At 47.9% G+C, this 14,458-nt stretch overlaps 1 protein-coding gene across 8 annotated transcripts in view; it reads right to left on the bottom strand.

Annotated features, from left to right (window-relative positions):
* The window catches only part of HS1BP3 (HCLS1 binding protein 3), a 46,122-nt gene that overhangs the window by 30,827 nt on the left and 837 nt on the right, over positions 1 to 14,458 (bottom strand). For 2 of the 8 annotated variants that reach the window (XM_044445124.1, XM_044445130.1), the window contains exons 2-5: positions 12,295 to 12,372; positions 11,639 to 11,753; positions 10,074 to 10,239; positions 97 to 304 (exon numbers count right to left, since the gene is read on the bottom strand). In XM_044445124.1, coding sequence (XP_044301059.1) covers positions 97 to 304; positions 10,074 to 10,239; positions 11,639 to 11,753; positions 12,295 to 12,370 — 565 coding nt within the window. In that variant the 5' untranslated portion in view covers positions 12,371 to 12,372. Of the gene's footprint in view, positions 1 to 96; positions 305 to 10,073; positions 10,240 to 10,331; positions 10,457 to 10,565; positions 10,596 to 11,638; positions 11,754 to 12,294; positions 12,373 to 14,458 lie in introns of those variants that run through there. The other 6 variants (XM_044445131.1, XM_044445129.1, XM_044445125.1 and 3 more) reach the window with 5 other exon arrangements.

Raw genomic sequence — 14,458 nt, 5'->3', positions numbered from 1 at the left:
AAATGGAACACATTAATTTTGCACAATTTATTCAAGGTGTGAGCCCCTGTGTATTTGAATAAATTACATGGATTAAGAAGCACATTTTCAAATTACCCAAGAATTCCAGTAACTCAGGGCTGGCTGCTAGATCTTCATCCTTGGCAATAGCTCTCATGATTTCATTGAAAATAACTCTTCGTTCCCGAATGTCTGATTCTCCCACGAACAGCACTTTCCTGGGCAGAAGTGGCAGTGCGCTTTGTGGATGTCGCATGGCCAGCCTTTGATAAAACTCTTCAATCTCGCTGTACTTCTTAGAGACCTGTGGCAACCCAGGCAGAATGTATTCTTTTGTTGAATGCCATTACAGTGAAACGCATAATGAAGTGAATCATTCTTTGTGAGTCTGGAGTAAAATAATGGTATTTAGATGTACTGTCCTGTTGTACCACCTTAATTCTCATCCCAGCAAGCCGAAGAGCAACACAATCTGTTCCATGATTGCAGTGTTGCTACATGTTACTCATTCTCCCTTCCCAAGAGCCCAGGGGATAAGGCATTGCATGAGGCTCCAACCGGCTCCGCTCACGACATGCCCACCGTGTGCATGTCCAGCCTATCTCTGAACACCCTCACTGATGGGGCCTTAACGACCTCTCGTGGAAGCCCATTCCACACCCTCGGGGTCCTAACTGTCAGGAAGTGCTTCCTGGCATCCAAATGGAACTTTGGTTCCCTGAGCTTTGCTCTGTTGGAGCACGTCCTGCCTTCCTCTGCAGGGGAGAACAGGCCTCTACCCACCTCCATGTGACATCCCCTCACATACCTGTATGTCGCCAACATATCCCCTCTGAGTCGCCTCTTCTCCAGGCTGAAGAGACACAGTTCCCTCAGTCTCGCCTCATACCCCATCCCCTGCAAACCGGCCATCAAACTTGTGGCCCCACTCTGCACTGACTCTAACCTGGCTATATTGTTTCTGTAATGAGGGGCCCAAAACTGAGCACAATACTCCAGTTGTGGGCACATCAGCCATATAGAGTAGTAGTAATACCTCTCTCGATCTAGAAGCCACACTTCTGGCTATGCAACCAAGGGTGGCGTTTGCCCTCTTGACCACTGCACCACACTGCTGACTCAAGTTAAGCCTGCAGTCAACCAGCACCCCGAGGTCCCTTTCACAAGTGCTGCTCTGCAGCCACTTGTCACCTAACCTGTACTTATGACACCTATTCCTATGCCCCAAGTGCAAGACCTTGCACTTATCCACATTGAACGCCATCCTGTTGTCTCCTGCCCACTTCCATAGTCTGTCCAGATCTTTTTGGATCTGAAGTACCTGCTCCTCAGTTGTAGCTGCTGCTCCAGTTTTAGTATCGTCTGCAAATTTGATCAGCAGACTGTTCACCCCTTCTTCCATGACATTTATGAAAAGATTAAACAGGACCAGCCCAAGACAGAGCCCTAGGGGACCCCACTTGTCACTGGCTGCCATCCCGACAATTCCCCACTAATGGTTACCCTCTGTTTCGGTCAGTCAACCATGCCCTAATCCACCAGACAGTGCTTTGGTATATCCCAAAACTCCTCAGTTTCTCCACCAGGATATCATGGGGCACTTTGTCAAAGGCCTTGCTGAAATCCAGGTGTACCACATCCACTGCGTCCCCTCCATCTAGCCATCTCGAAACCTTGTCATAGAATTCCACAAGGTTTGTCTGGCAGGACCTGTTTTTGCGGAAGCCGTGTTGTGTGGCTGTCAGCCTCCCTTCCCTATCTAGCATCACTAGATATCTCTCTATTATGAGCCTTTCCATTGTTTTTCCTACAATGGATGTAAGGCTAACAGGTCTATAATTCCCCATGTCCCTTCTACTACCCTTTTTGAAAATTGGGACCACTGATGCCACCCTCCAGTCCTCTGGAACTTCACCCGTTCTCCATGAGGCCTCAAAAATGGAGGACAGCGGGTGTGAGAGAACCCCTGCCAACTCTCTAAGTACTCTCGGGTGTAACCCGCCAGGGCCTGGCGCCTTTGTAATGTCCAATGCCCTGAGGAGCCCCTCAACTTCTAGGGAGGGTGACTCTAATCTGTGCCCCTAAGTCCTCGGCCTCATCTAATCTCCTATGCAGATCTCCCCCATCCAGCTTTGGGGAGAACAAAATAGAGGCAAAATAGTCATTTAGCATCTGTGCCTGTTCCCTCGTATCAGTCACTGGATCTCCTTCCTCCTTATTTAGTGGTTCCACCACTTGTTTCCCCTTCCTCTTCCTATTTACATGCTGAAAGAAGCCCTTTTTGTTGCTCTTGATATTCTTGGCAAATCTCAGCTCGTAATCAGCCTTAGCCTTGCGAAGAATCATTCTGCAACAGGCCTGCTCCTCCTGGTATACTCTTTTGTCTATTTGCCCCAGTACCCATTTCCTACGGAGGATTCTCCTTCGTCTAATCCCTCTAACCACCTCCTTTTGCATCCATGGCAGTGCTCTCCTCCACCTCCCCACCTTACTGACTAGAGGTATCGTCAGGGCTTGCGCCTCCAAAACCTCCCTTTTGAGTGCCATCCACCCCTCCTCAACTCGCTTACCTTCCAGTAACCTATCCCAGGAGACTTTCCCCAGCCTGGCCTTCAGTTGGCCAAAGTTGGCCCTTTTGAAGTCCCAGCTTCTAGTGCTTGACCTGCTGCACGTCCCCAGTCCCCTGATCAGAGCTCCCCTAATCTGTACTTCATCTATCAGCTCCTCTCTATTGGTCAAGACCAAGTCAAGGATGTTTCCCCCCCTTGTCGCCTCTCAGACCCTCTGTGTGAAAAACCCTCCTTCTATAGCCTCTAGGAAGCGATGTGACCTGGCTGTCACCTCCGAGTGAGTCTCCCAAGTAATATCTGGGAGACTGAAATCTCCCATAATTACTGTGTCTCTCCCCTGAGATATCCTTAGAATCTGGCCTGTCAAGACATCATCTAGGGTCTCAAGTTGACCTGGAGGGCGATAACATACCCCCACTGTCAGGTCCCTTTACCTGTCAAAACCCCTAAGTTTCACCCAGACTGCCTCTGCCGAATCCCCATCTGTGCTGCATTCTATCTCACTGCATCCTATCCCTTCCCTGATGTATAAAGCCACACCCCCACCCCTCTTTCCCTTCCTGTCCTTTCTAAAAAGGTGATACCCCTCTATGTTCACATTCCAATCTTGCCTTTCATCCCACCAAGTTTTTGTGATTCCCACCAGGTCATACCCTCCAATTCCCAGGAGAGCTTCAAGCTCTTCCTGCTTATTACCCATTCTCCTAGCATTGGTGTACATGCACCTCAACTCCTTCCCACTGCTTCCTTTCCTTGGAGTTCCCAGCCTCCTCCTTCCTCCCATCCTCCCTGATACCTGGCCCCTCTCTGTAGGAGTCCTGTCAGTCCCTGCAGTACCTCTAAAACCCTACTCCCAGAGCCGTGATCCTCTCCCCACACTTGTCCAGTGCAGACATGTTTCTGGGGGGCCTGAACCCACTCACCCCTGACTCAGTTTAAACTCTTTCGGACGAAGCTCGCTAGAGCATCTCCAAAGGACCTTTTCTCCATCCTCATAAGGTACAACCTGTCCCTTGCCAGAAGTCCATTGGCAAGAAACCGGGTGCCGTGGTCGAGGAACCCGAAGCATTCCTTCTGGCACCACACCCTAAGCCAGTCGTTCACCTCGGAGGCCCTCCTGTCCCTTCCTGGCCCAAATCCCCGGACCAGTAAGACTGACGAGAAGGCCACTTGGGCCTTTAGCTCCCTGAGTTTCTTCCCCAAGGCCTCGAAGTCCCTGGTGATCCTGACCACACCCTGCCTGGCCACGTTGTTTGTGACTACATGGATCACCAGGAGTGGCCGGTGACCCCCGGAGTGAACAAGACGCTCCACTGTGTCCTTCACATGCTGGATGCCTGCACCTGACAGGCAGCAAACCTCCCTTGTCTCCAGGTTGGGGTGACACACCGCCGCCTCAGTGTCCCTCAGCAGGGAGTCCCCAACAACAATCACCTGCCACTGTATCATCCCAGTGGTGGTGGGTGGCTGTGCCCTGGCCCTCGCCTCTCCTGCAGTGGCTCCCTTGCCGCTTGTGGTCCCAGGCTGGGGGTCCTGCTGGTCCCCCAAGGCCTCATCAGCACCCGCCTCCCCAAGCGGAGAGAACCTGTTTCCCAGCTCCAGATTGGTGCCAGGAGAAGGAGGAGGCCGTGCTGGCCTCCTCCTCCTGTGGGTGACATGCCTCCATGTCTCCCCGGCTGCTCCTCCCGTGGCCTTTCCCTCAACCCTCTGTCCAGAGGGGGGCTGCTCCCCCCCCAAGCTCTCTAGGTCCTCAGGCACCTCACCTCCTCCTCTAGCAGGGTCTCCAACTTGCACCGAGGGCAAGTGTATCCCTGCCTCTCCTGGGGGAGAAGGGCGAACATGTCGCAACTGTTGCAGCGGACAGCAACACCCGTGACTCCCACCAAGGCCATCTCCTGGTCTGCCATCGGAATCCCTTCCAAGACCTTACCTTGGTCCCCCGCCTTGTGCATCCTGCAGTTCCCCTCATTCGCCCAGTTCTCCCAGACAAACCCCCCCCACACACACACACACCGATAAAATAAAATTTAAATTGGAGGAAAAACAAAGCACAGCACCAAAAACACAAAGAAAGAAAGAAAGAAAGACAGACAGACAGACAGACAGACAGACGGAGCAATAAAACAAAAAAACGCAAAACCCTCTGCGTCCCAGGGAAGGGAGTCCCCGGGCAGCCTGGGCCACAGCGAAGGGACGCAGACAAGGGACGACACTTTATCAGCCCCGCAGGCCAGTGGCCCCGCCCCCTGCTTCCTCCTGGCCCCTCTGGCCCCTCTGGCCCCGCCCCCTTCCTCTCCGCTGCTCCTGGCCCTCTGCTCCGCTGCCCAGCTCCTCCCTTGCCTTCGCCAGTCCCCTGGCCACTCAGCACTCTCTCCCGGCCTCTGCCTCTGCTGCTCTGCCAAGAGGCCAGAGCCAAAAAGGGGATTTGGAATCCAAATATGGATTTGGATTCATCTTAAAACTTTAAAGAGAGTCCAGCATTCTAATTCCAGTACCAAACTTGCAGGTGCTTTGCGAGGCCTACAAGTTGGGCGCGAAGGCAACAGCTATTCTCCACCCCTGTCCCCAGCTTCTGGGACACTCTAAGAAACAGGGAATTTGTCAAAGATAGAACTGAAGGGAATTCCCTGGAGGAAAAATAAGAGGAAGAGCTACACACAGCTATGTAAAGCAAATTGAAGGAGTGAAGCATGGAAATATATGAAGACCTGAAGGGCATGTATTAAAAAATACATTAAAAAGATGTAAGAGTTGTCCAAGATCAGTCTACAGGTTGGAACATTTGGAAGTGGTGACTTGCAAACACAATCAGTATTAACAATGAAGGGTGAAATCCCGGGAGAAACATCTGATGTGGTGATCATGCTTCATGTGTTGAACCAACTGCTCATGCTGGAGAAACTTAATGGCTTCAAAGGAAACCCTAAAGCAATGGGTTACTGGATCAAAGTAGGTCTGCGGTGCTTTCTTGCAGGCTCTGATGACCTGCCCCTTCCACAAGGGAGCATTCCCACTAGTGGGTGGGTGGCTTTTTAACCTCTGTCTCCCTGTTGTGCCAGCAGTGAGTACCACTGGTGCATGAAGACTTAAAGGCCCTTGGAAGAGAACAGCATCCTGCAAAGCAGCCTCAAGCTATGGGGAGCGATCCCAAGTGCATAATAAATGCCCTGTGTGGGGCCAGGAGCCACAGAGGGAACAGGGCCCAGAAAAGGCTGGGTGCAGAGGCAAAAGTTTGCACACAAGCCCTGGCATTCCAACCTACAACTCTATTTCTCCGTAATAAAGTGCAGGCATTTGTTATGGGTAAGTGAAAGAGGCAGTGAGGTGACGCTAGTGTAGCTTCACCTGAAAATAATTTCGGCCTTCCAGCAATGGAAGGAGGTGCGGTGAGTCCAAGCTGCAGAGGCTGTTATAGAAAGAGCACAAAGAGGATGGGATGTGGGGGAGGCAGGAAGAACGAAAGCCGGGACTTTGTGCCATGAGAAATTACAAAGGCCAAGGCACATCTTGTTTTTTCAGTGTGGCTGGGAGTTACAAAGCTGGGAGGCAGATTTCTTGAGCTAAGGAGGGGCATGGAGAATACTTTTGACTTCTGTGATGAGTTAGCTCTCTCTAAGCCAAAAGACTGGCAGACATTCAGCAGCTCATTCCTAACAGGTTAGCTGAAGCAGCAGGCCAAGAGCAAGCAAATGGGAAACCTGGACAGGAGCAGGAAGGCAAGCCAGATGATGCATGAAAGGATCAGAAGAGGAGGATTTGGGATACACATTCCAAGTGGTGCTAACCAAGGGCTGGAAATACATGCTGCCTGCCCCCATGCCCAGAACAAGAAGCAAATAAGACCTAAAGGCCATTGTGAATGGAGGCCAATCTATTCACGGTTTGCTGGATGATTTAAGAAGGCCTTTTCTAGGCTAAGAGAACAGCTAGACAACACTATTCTGAGGAAGATTGGGGGGAAGGCAAAGCAGCTTAGAAAAGTGGCTATTTTATCTGGTATTCATCTTGTATTATAGGATGTAGTTTAATCAGTCACTCCATGTGCATCAAAGAAACAACCCCCCACCCCACCCCCATCAACCCTTGGTTTAAAACATGGGAGAGCACCCCAGCTTGCTTACTGATTCCCAGAGTGAAAATAGTTCTCAACATCGGAATCCTCTCCTTCATCCATATTCCGGACTGGGTGATTTCAAATGGGAACCCTCTGCATAAGCAAGCATGCCCAGCCAGTGACTGTCTCTCCAGCTTGGCAATGATCTTCCAGTTCGTGTTGGCATGGAGGAGGTCGGGAGGGGATGGATGCAGCCTAAGGAAGGTGCTCAAGCGCCCTCTGCTGGAACGGCTCATTGCATACCAGTCCACAGTTACGGGATGTCACAAGCCCGAGGGGCCTCTCACTTCCAGGACCGGCTTCTCAGGAGAGGGGCAAGGGCCACTGGGGGAACAGGGCTCAGAAGAGGTCTGGTATGGAGGCAAAAGTCGGCATCCCAACCTACAACTCTGTTTCTCCATACGGGCACAAAGTTCCCAGCCCTTTCAAAGCCTCTCAGGTCCATATCAAGCAATCAGCTATCTATTATTCACCCAGGAAGGTTTAAAAGAAATGATTCTGTGTGTGTTGTTTGGGGGGTGGGGAGGGGTGCCAGGAAGAGTCTAGGAGACAGTTTTGTTGATGTGAGAGTCCTCAACCTTTGCAAAACAGACCAAGGGATCAAAGTGATCTTTTGTATCTGTCCCCAAACCGTGCTGGTTGAGGCCTGTAAGTGCCAGCACAACACCAGAAAATAGCCCAGCAAGCCTCTTGCTTCCCCTCAGCCTGGCTCAGTGTCCATGAAAGGAGGGGCGCCCAAATCTAGGGATACCCCTTGGCTACAGGTTTTAAGCAGAGACTGTATGGCCAACTAAAGGGAACACCACAGCTGCAGGCATTCGGCACTGGCCATGGATGGGACCAGGTGGGACCAGGTGGCCTTTGCGGCCCCTTCCTGCTCTCTGGCATACATACGTAGCTCTGTTTTCTTCCTCACAGCAACAGCCCTGTGAGGTAGGCTCGGCTGAGGGTGGGTGGTGGACCCAAAGTCACTCAGTGGCTGAGTGGGGACTAGAACTCCCAAGCTCTCATCGCAACACTCAAACCACCTCACCAGCACAAAAGCCAGGAAACCACCAAGCGGCATGGCCAGGGAAACGGGGAGAACTCTAGCAGGCAAGCATACACTGCGTAAGCCGTCCTGAGCGTTTGTTGGAAGGATGGGATATAAATGTTTGTAATAAATAAAAATAAATAGAATAGCACCAGATTCAGCTTCTGGACCCAATGCTTCCAGAGCAGCTGAGGGCCTAGCAAGGTGCCACGACTAAGGTAGCGTGGCATCCTGAAAAAGCCAGCATCGAAGCTGGCAGTTGCCCGGTGCTATTCCATCCCAAGGCACCACTGTTCAGCTTCACACCGGAGGGTTTGCTGAGTGTTTCCGCATCCCTGAGAAAAGTAGCCAGGGATTCGTTTGTTCTGGATGTTGGGAAGCAAGTCGACTTGCTGCACAACTTTCCCTCATACTTCGCTAAACAGGCGCTGGCTGAAACACGTAGCCAGTTCCCAGCACTGGCACCCAACAGCTAAGCGGATTGCTCGGTCACCCGTCCAGCTCAAGATTGATGGGCCGCGTAGAAGGAGCAGGCTCTAGAGGACAAGTTGACAGGAGACAAGGGGATGTGCGCGATTATGCATGTCTGTGTGTGCACACAAGTATGAAAGAGAGTGTGGGAGGGGAAATTTATTTTATTTTATGTATTTTATTTATTTGATTATTTTTTGCACTTTATACGGGATTTTTAATGACTGTAAGCCGCCCCGAGGCTCATGCGATGGGGCAGCATGTAAGTTGTCTAAATAAATAAAATAAATAAAATAAATAAAGTGAGGAAGCACAAGTATCTGTGATTTCTTAAGGGGCTTTTATTTATTATTTCAATCTCCTGACTTGCCCCAAATTACTTATGGTCCTATGATTATTTTAAATGGGATTTTTAAACATTTAAATTGTAAAATCAGGTGAGATTTGCCAAGTATGTTTCCTTGTGTGAGTGTGATGTGCGCACACGCGCGCAAGTTTGCAAACACTTACGGATTCCAGAAAGGAGCAGTCAGCAAAGCAGGGCTAGTAAAATCAGTTTTAAATAGCTCTGAATAATACCACGTCATAGTGAAAACAGTATCTTTTCACTGTACATTGATTTTATACCTGTCCCCAAACCAACATTTATTTTTCTCAAAAAAAAAAAAATCTACACAAAGATCTCAAGCTAAAACTTCATAGTGCTAGCTGCACGTAGCTGAAGAATTCTAAGTATTGAACTATGCCAGTATTTTGGTGGTCTAAAAATATTTCACTGGAATGTTTTAATTATCTCCGTAGAAACGAATGGAAGTCAGAACAACTGGATGCCTAGCAAGGTACCATGGCTAAGGTTGCATGGCTTCATGAGAAAGCCACCAATGAGGAAAAGGCCAACTCAGGCTGTACCTAGCAAGAAGACAAGGAAGCTATGCAAGCATTAACCCCACAAGATGACATCGAGTGGCAATTTCCATGTGTGAAGGAGTCAAGAGAGGCATTCTCTTCACATTTTCTCAGGCACCATGCTTTGCAGTAAAGGGAGGTTTACACATGCAGAGGAGAGCCATCATATGATGAAAATCAAGGCTGTTCCCACATGCATATGTGAAACATGTCTTCTCTCCACTTGTTGATTGACAGCTGACTGAGCAAACTGGCTCCATGGAAGCATATCACTTTTAGGGGAGAATACCTGTCAGAGCTATAAAGATTCTTTCACTCATGCAAACCACTGTCAGATGTGGTAGTCATTGAGTGATGGGTGCAGATACACTGTTCCACAGCTATCCATTAAAATGAAAGGCCAAGGAGACCAGGGATTGCCACAGCTTGCAAGCTATTGGTCAAAGCCTTCCTCTGCCTTCCAACTGAGTGCTTTCTTCCTACATGGTATCTACTATTGCAATATTTATATGTATCCTTAAAAACAAAGACACCAATATAAATGACAATTTTCTCCACCGCTATCTCCTTGAATTATCTTCTGTTAGCACTGTTCCACAAGGGGTAAATGTGACAGAAATGAATATGTCAGAACACACAACACATGTGCAGGACTTGAAATGACTAAAATTTTCAGCGTGGGAATCTGGTGATATATTGGCACTATTGCTTTAGTGAATAGTAGGCACAAAATATTTAAGGTGACTCTTTTGGACACTGACCCAATGATCATAGCTCAAGGATACACCATCTGTCATCACAATTTGAACTATATAATTTCAACTTTCAGGTTAGGATTTGCATAAAGCACATCTTGGTCTAATCACTAGCCATTCGCCACGAGCAATATAAAATCACGTATAGATCCATTCATTCATGATGTTGTCCATTTTCTCTCACATACACAAACATACACAGCAAGCTGAAAAATGGTTGTTACCATAAACTGAATGACGTCTTCTGGTTTGTGCTTTGCCGATTTAAATGCAGGCAGCTGGGTTACTACTACAATATTGTATTCCACGTGACCAGACATCATTTTACCCCTGATCTCCTGGTATTCTGGGACTGACAGATCTATTCCTGTGTGGGTATTTTGAAGAGGTCTGTAAATATAAACACAGAGAGTCTGCTCAATGATGGGTCATATTTCAGTGTTAAGACACACCCAACTGCAATGCTAACTCCAGTTCCTCACCTGTAGGCTTTCAGGGTAGGCCTAAATCTAGTTACCAGGATGGCAACATTGGGGAAGTAAAGGACAGCAGTGCTGGGAATGAGGGTGGCAGCTGTTCTTGGTGTACACTCACGGGTCATGCCAATCTGGATTTCGAGACAAAGAAGGACAGGGAGGAGGCAGAGAGAGCTCAGGAACATGGAGCTCAGGACTCCGGGATGTTAGGAGCTCCACTTATCTCAAGGCCACTCTTACCAAGCACTCAGCTCCATTCCGAGAATAGCCAAGATGCACAGGCATTGGGTGAGGGCATGGGAGAGTTGCTCTCAGAGTCAGATGAACCTGGAACGACTCTTGACCCCATAACATGGCACTGGGAAAGGAGGGATCACCAACTAGAGGATAAGCACATATAAAGGAGATGGGTTCACTTCCAAATGGGCTCTTCAGAAGGGATCAGGCCCAGGCATACTCAGAAGGAGGGTTTCTGGAAGTAGTCGCTTAGATTGGGTTCAACAAACTGCTCTGTGCATGCACAGGGATCCATTCTGTGAAGACTGCATTTGTGGGGTGGCCTTTGGTGAATAAAGAGCTTTTGCAAAGAAATGGTCTGCTGTCTTGAATGTGCAAAGGGAAGAAGCATAACAAACAGGGGTAAATTGGGATTGCAGTACAAGCTAACCCTAGCCCATTTTAAGAGAGGGTAGAAGAAAAAGCTCAGAGATGCTCACGCACCAGGAAAACTGGTCTCTCCTGTGCTCTGTAGCAATTAAAAAATGGGGGGGGGGGGTTGGTTTGCAATTGTGTGGCATCTTATTTATTATTACTACATTTTAATCTCATGCTTCCTTCAAGAAATTTAAATTATCATACAAGATCTCCATTCAATTTTAGCTTCACAACAACCCTCCAAAGTATGTTATGCTGAGAAAGAGCAACAGGCCTAGGATCATTCAGCAGGCCTAAGGCTGGTTCAGATACTGCAAGCAACCATCTTTTTCTTCCCACAATCACATCCATAGATACACAAGCTGTATGAAGAAACCTTCTGTCATTTTGATCTTGGTGCCATCACTTCTGCCCTGCATTCCGCTGCCAAAACCAAGCTCTTCCATGAGGCTTGATGTACCATAGTGTAAAAATGAGGAAAACAGAGGTGTGAGCCCCAACTTCTCAAGTTAGTCTCCTCAAATAGATTTGTCAGATTCTGAGGAGGTGGTGCAGGAGCAGATGATTTTGCTGGTTTGAGGTTACGTAGCGAAGGGACTCGGAGTGTGAAAGTCAGCCTTGGAAAAGGACAGGGGCATTTCAGAGCCAAGGGGAAGTACCTTGGCCCAGTCAGGAGATGACAGACAAAGCAAATGGACCAGATAATCAGTGCTCGGTGTTTCCACTGTCTTGTCCTCAGTGGGAGCCACCCTGAGGGTGGAGCCAGAATCTTTTCTGAAAGGGAGGTAAGGAGAGAATGTTTCATTCTGGATTCTATTCTTCACATGGGCAGATGCTTCTCCCGCCTCTCAAGGAGAATTGCTACTTTGAATTATGCTGTTTTGTGACCTGATGAGTTCTCATAAGGACTGTGCTTCTGAGATCTCATCCAGGTTTGCTGGAGAGGGAAAGAGCGGGAGAGACCTGCTCTCAACATCCCACAGTAAGCTTCTGGCCACTCCAAGGCCTACACTCAAATGGCCAGGAGATTGCCCCCTGCAAGACACCACAGATGAGGTTTCCTCAGCCTGCTCCCTGTAGCCCAAGCCTGCGCAGCCAATGGCCCAGCATGCTGGAAGTCCAAAATATCATCAAGTTAGGTTGCCAGGACAAGAAAGGCTGATGCCATGTGCCACAAACTGACTGGAAATCCCTCACATCCTGCAACAGACCTCTCTGCTTCCCCCAACATCCTTCTCACAGTTTGATGGCATCAGTTCACACTCTCCCTTCAGGCCAAGCACTTTGTTCAGCCTGCAGTCCTGCAAGTGTTTACCTGGGAGTGAGACTGGGTGAAAACAACAGGACTTATTGCAGAGGAAACATACATAGCCATGAAGTATCAGTGTCATGTCTATGGGAATGAAAAAAAAAGATGAGCCATCTTCAGACCTGGGTTCCTTGTAGTAATAGTTATATTACTTGTAGTAATAATACTTCCTTGTAGTACTCCTACTAATACTAATGAATACGGTAGGTCATCAGTATTCCTGGCATTTTACAAGGAACAAGGCAAGGAGCCTACAATTAATATGGGAAAGTACAGAGGGAGGTGTATTATATGGGGAAGAGAGAGTATGTTGCTTAAGCCTAGTTTCGGAAGGCATGAAGGGAATACCAAATCTCTCACAAAGTTTTGAGGAGAAATTTGGGAGAAATGAGAGGAGAGGCATCACCCACTGCATTAGGAGGCAGTTCCAAAGGGCATAATCTATAGGTGCAGCAGAAGGCCATCAGCTCCAGTAGATTGTGCGGGACCAGAAAAGATGATAGGCAGGGAGCATGTCATTGGCGGTAACAAGGGAGAGCTAAAGCAGATGGACAGGTGGGAGAGTGAAGGCCATGGCCAGTTCTGAAAGTAAGGAGCGTGCGCTGGATGTGTGAGCAGAGAGGCAAGGCTGGCTGTAGGATAAACAGCATCCTAAGTGAGGTCTGCTTTTGGTGTTCCTCCCCTGATAAACTTACATTTTTTCCTATAATTATCTATTGTTATTATCCAGGAGGGCCCCTTTAGTTCAAGTGAGTTGCAGAAAAAGGGCCTCATCACTGTAAGACTCAAAGCCTAATCCTTATAGAGACAAGAGCGACCAATAATGTGAAGCTTGGTATCCATGATGCAGTCTACAACTGCCAAAATTTCAAACTGATCTGATAAAAATGGTTACAGGCCCAGCTCAGGGAGAGCTGGAAATTGATACATTTGTCCTTTTTTCTTCAGCTTGCCTTTTCCAATTCCCTGGCTTTATGGAGCTTGAGACAACATGAAATAGCTTTCATTCTTTTTGACCAGCAGGTCTTTCCAGCACTGAATACTATCTGTTGTTTTTATGGTGCTTGGTAATGTTGTCTTAGCCCTGATCTGCTGATTTATAGCTAGAACAAATGACAATAAACTTGAAAATGAAAAAGCAGAATAAACTTGAAAATGAAAAAATGAAAAAGTAGCATATTACCAAGCTAGCTGATCGAAGTTCATTTTTATTGTTAGTATTCAAACCAGTCTTGTCAGGGGGAAATTGCCATGCTTTGAGAACATCATACATCCAAATGAAACATTAAGTAGCAATTTTTTCTAAGGCAGCCTTCCCAAAGCAGGGGCCCTCTAGATGTTCTGAATTGCAACTCCCAGCATTCCTGACCATTGGACGTGCTGATTGAGACTGAGAGTAGGTGGCCCAAAACATTTGGGTGGCACCAGGCTGGGAAGGCTGTTGTATACGCTTAGCAGGGAGTACAAGTAGTGGAACTCAGCAGAACTTCTAAGTTCGTAAATTACTGTGAAAATGAGGGTTGCCAACTTTTTTTCCTGGAAGGGACCTTGTGCTCTTTAACAGCTGCCTGTGAAAAAAAAAGGTGAGATTTCTCCCAGAGCATAGATATAATAACATGATGAGTAACTGACAACTCCTACTGGCTCTAGATTTTTATTTATTTTATACTGTTAATTTTAATTTTATATTGTTATTTTTGTATTTTATTGTATTTTATTGTGTTGTAAGCCGCCCCGAGGCTTCGGCAAGGGGCGGCACAGAAATGTTTAAATAAATAAATATCACAGTCAATGGTTAGGCATGATGAGAGGTGGAGGTGAAAACATCTGGAGTACCGTGAATTGTCCACACCCATGGTAGAAACTTCAGCTCCTGAATACATTTTTCTTGGTCACTTTTTGGCAATTATTAAAGATCCAAGAGGCATGCCAAGAAAAAAGGAAGGAAGAGCTCTCAACTCTATGCCAAGCAACGCAGGCCAGACAACTCTGCAAAGGTGACACAGAATTTAAGATAGAAAGAGACTGCAGGGTCACAGGCCTGGGTGAGGTGTGAAATGGCAGGCAGAGCAAGTACAGCAGGAAAACATTGTGGAGAGGAGAGAGAGGATGGCTGGTGAAGGGAAATAGCACAGGCTCGGGTTAACTATGAGGTCAGGGAGCAAAGTGA

This window comes from Varanus komodoensis, unplaced genomic scaffold (assembly GCF_004798865.1).
Source record: "Varanus komodoensis strain SLA01 unplaced genomic scaffold, ASM479886v1 scaffold47, whole genome shotgun sequence".
NCBI classification, from domain to species: domain Eukaryota; kingdom Metazoa; phylum Chordata; class Lepidosauria; order Squamata; family Varanidae; genus Varanus; species Varanus komodoensis.
Note: the sequence above shows the minus strand (reverse complement) of the source record. Positions and strands in the feature narration are given on the sequence as shown.